Source organism: Procambarus clarkii, chromosome 32 (assembly GCF_040958095.1).
Source record: "Procambarus clarkii isolate CNS0578487 chromosome 32, FALCON_Pclarkii_2.0, whole genome shotgun sequence".
NCBI classification, from domain to species: domain Eukaryota; kingdom Metazoa; phylum Arthropoda; class Malacostraca; order Decapoda; family Cambaridae; genus Procambarus; species Procambarus clarkii.
In genome coordinates this window covers 6,657,034-6,658,075 of record NC_091181.1, presented here as the reverse complement: position 1 = coordinate 6,658,075, position 1,042 = coordinate 6,657,034, and the positions used below count along the sequence as shown (strand labels likewise).

The window sequence follows — 1,042 nt, the reverse complement described above, 5'->3', positions numbered from 1 at the left end:
TCCTATAGAGACTCAGCAAGGTATGCCTACATTCTTGGACGACCTTATTCACTTTTGAAACAATTAAATGTTTTATTTGTTTTAGAAACTATCGGTTTCATTTATTTAGTAGGATTTTCTTGCCCTTATTCTCTTACATTGAGTACCGGGTACAAGATTTCCTGCGATTCTGATTGACTAATCATTTACCATACTAAAATTAACTTTATTTGTTAAATAATAAATTCCACAGGATAGTTACCAGTTGCCACGTCATCCTGTTACTGACACTTACCATATCACAAAAATATTCGTTGTACATTTATTTGCTATCTTTCACCATGTTTCGTCTCCAAGCTTTTCGTAACGATCCAGCATGTGAAATAGGGAACTTAAGTCGTGCCAGGAGGACCGAATTGCAAACTCTTACACACGAGTATCAACTAGATGCTCCCCATGGAGCCAACAAAAATGACTTGCACAATTTAATATTAGATCACCTCTTAGATGAAGGGAAGATTGACTCTGAAACTCATGAAAATTATTCTAATGCAGATAAAAATGCTCTGACAGCTATAAAGTTGAAGCTCGAACTTGCCAAGATCGAGTGGGAACAACAAAAAGAAGCTCTACAAATGAGGGAAAGAGAGGCGGCCCTAAGGAAAGAAGAACAAGAACGTGAGGCGGCCATAAAGAAAGAACAACAACAACGCGAGATGGCCCTACTCCGTGAGCGGGAAAGAGAGCAGCTTGAAGCAAGAGAACGTGACCTCGAGATACAACGTGAGAACAGTAAACAGCTAGCTGATAGTGCGCTCGAATATCGTCGATAAGAACTCGCTTTGGAAACTACAAACCACACTCAGCGCCAACAAGCTACCGGTAGTCTTCCTGTAAGTTTCAATGTCTCCCATGCAAGTAAGTTAATGCCACCATTCGTTGAGACAGAGATCGATGTTTCACAACTTTTGAGACCTTAGCTAAAAAACTTAGCTGGCCTGCAGATCAATGGTCTACCCTTCTCAGAGTGCATCTCACAGGTAGAGCTGCAGTTACTCTCAGT

At 40.6% G+C, this 1,042-nt stretch overlaps 1 protein-coding gene across 1 annotated transcript; it reads left to right on the top strand.

The window, feature by feature from the left end:
- Window positions 1-320: 320 nt before the first annotated feature.
- Window positions 321-812, top strand: LOC138370392 (uncharacterized). The gene has a single exon (XM_069334747.1). The coding sequence runs from the start codon at window positions 321-323 to the stop codon at window positions 810-812; it is 492 nt and encodes a 163-aa protein (XP_069190848.1).
- The last annotated feature ends 230 nt before the right edge of the window (window positions 813-1,042 follow it).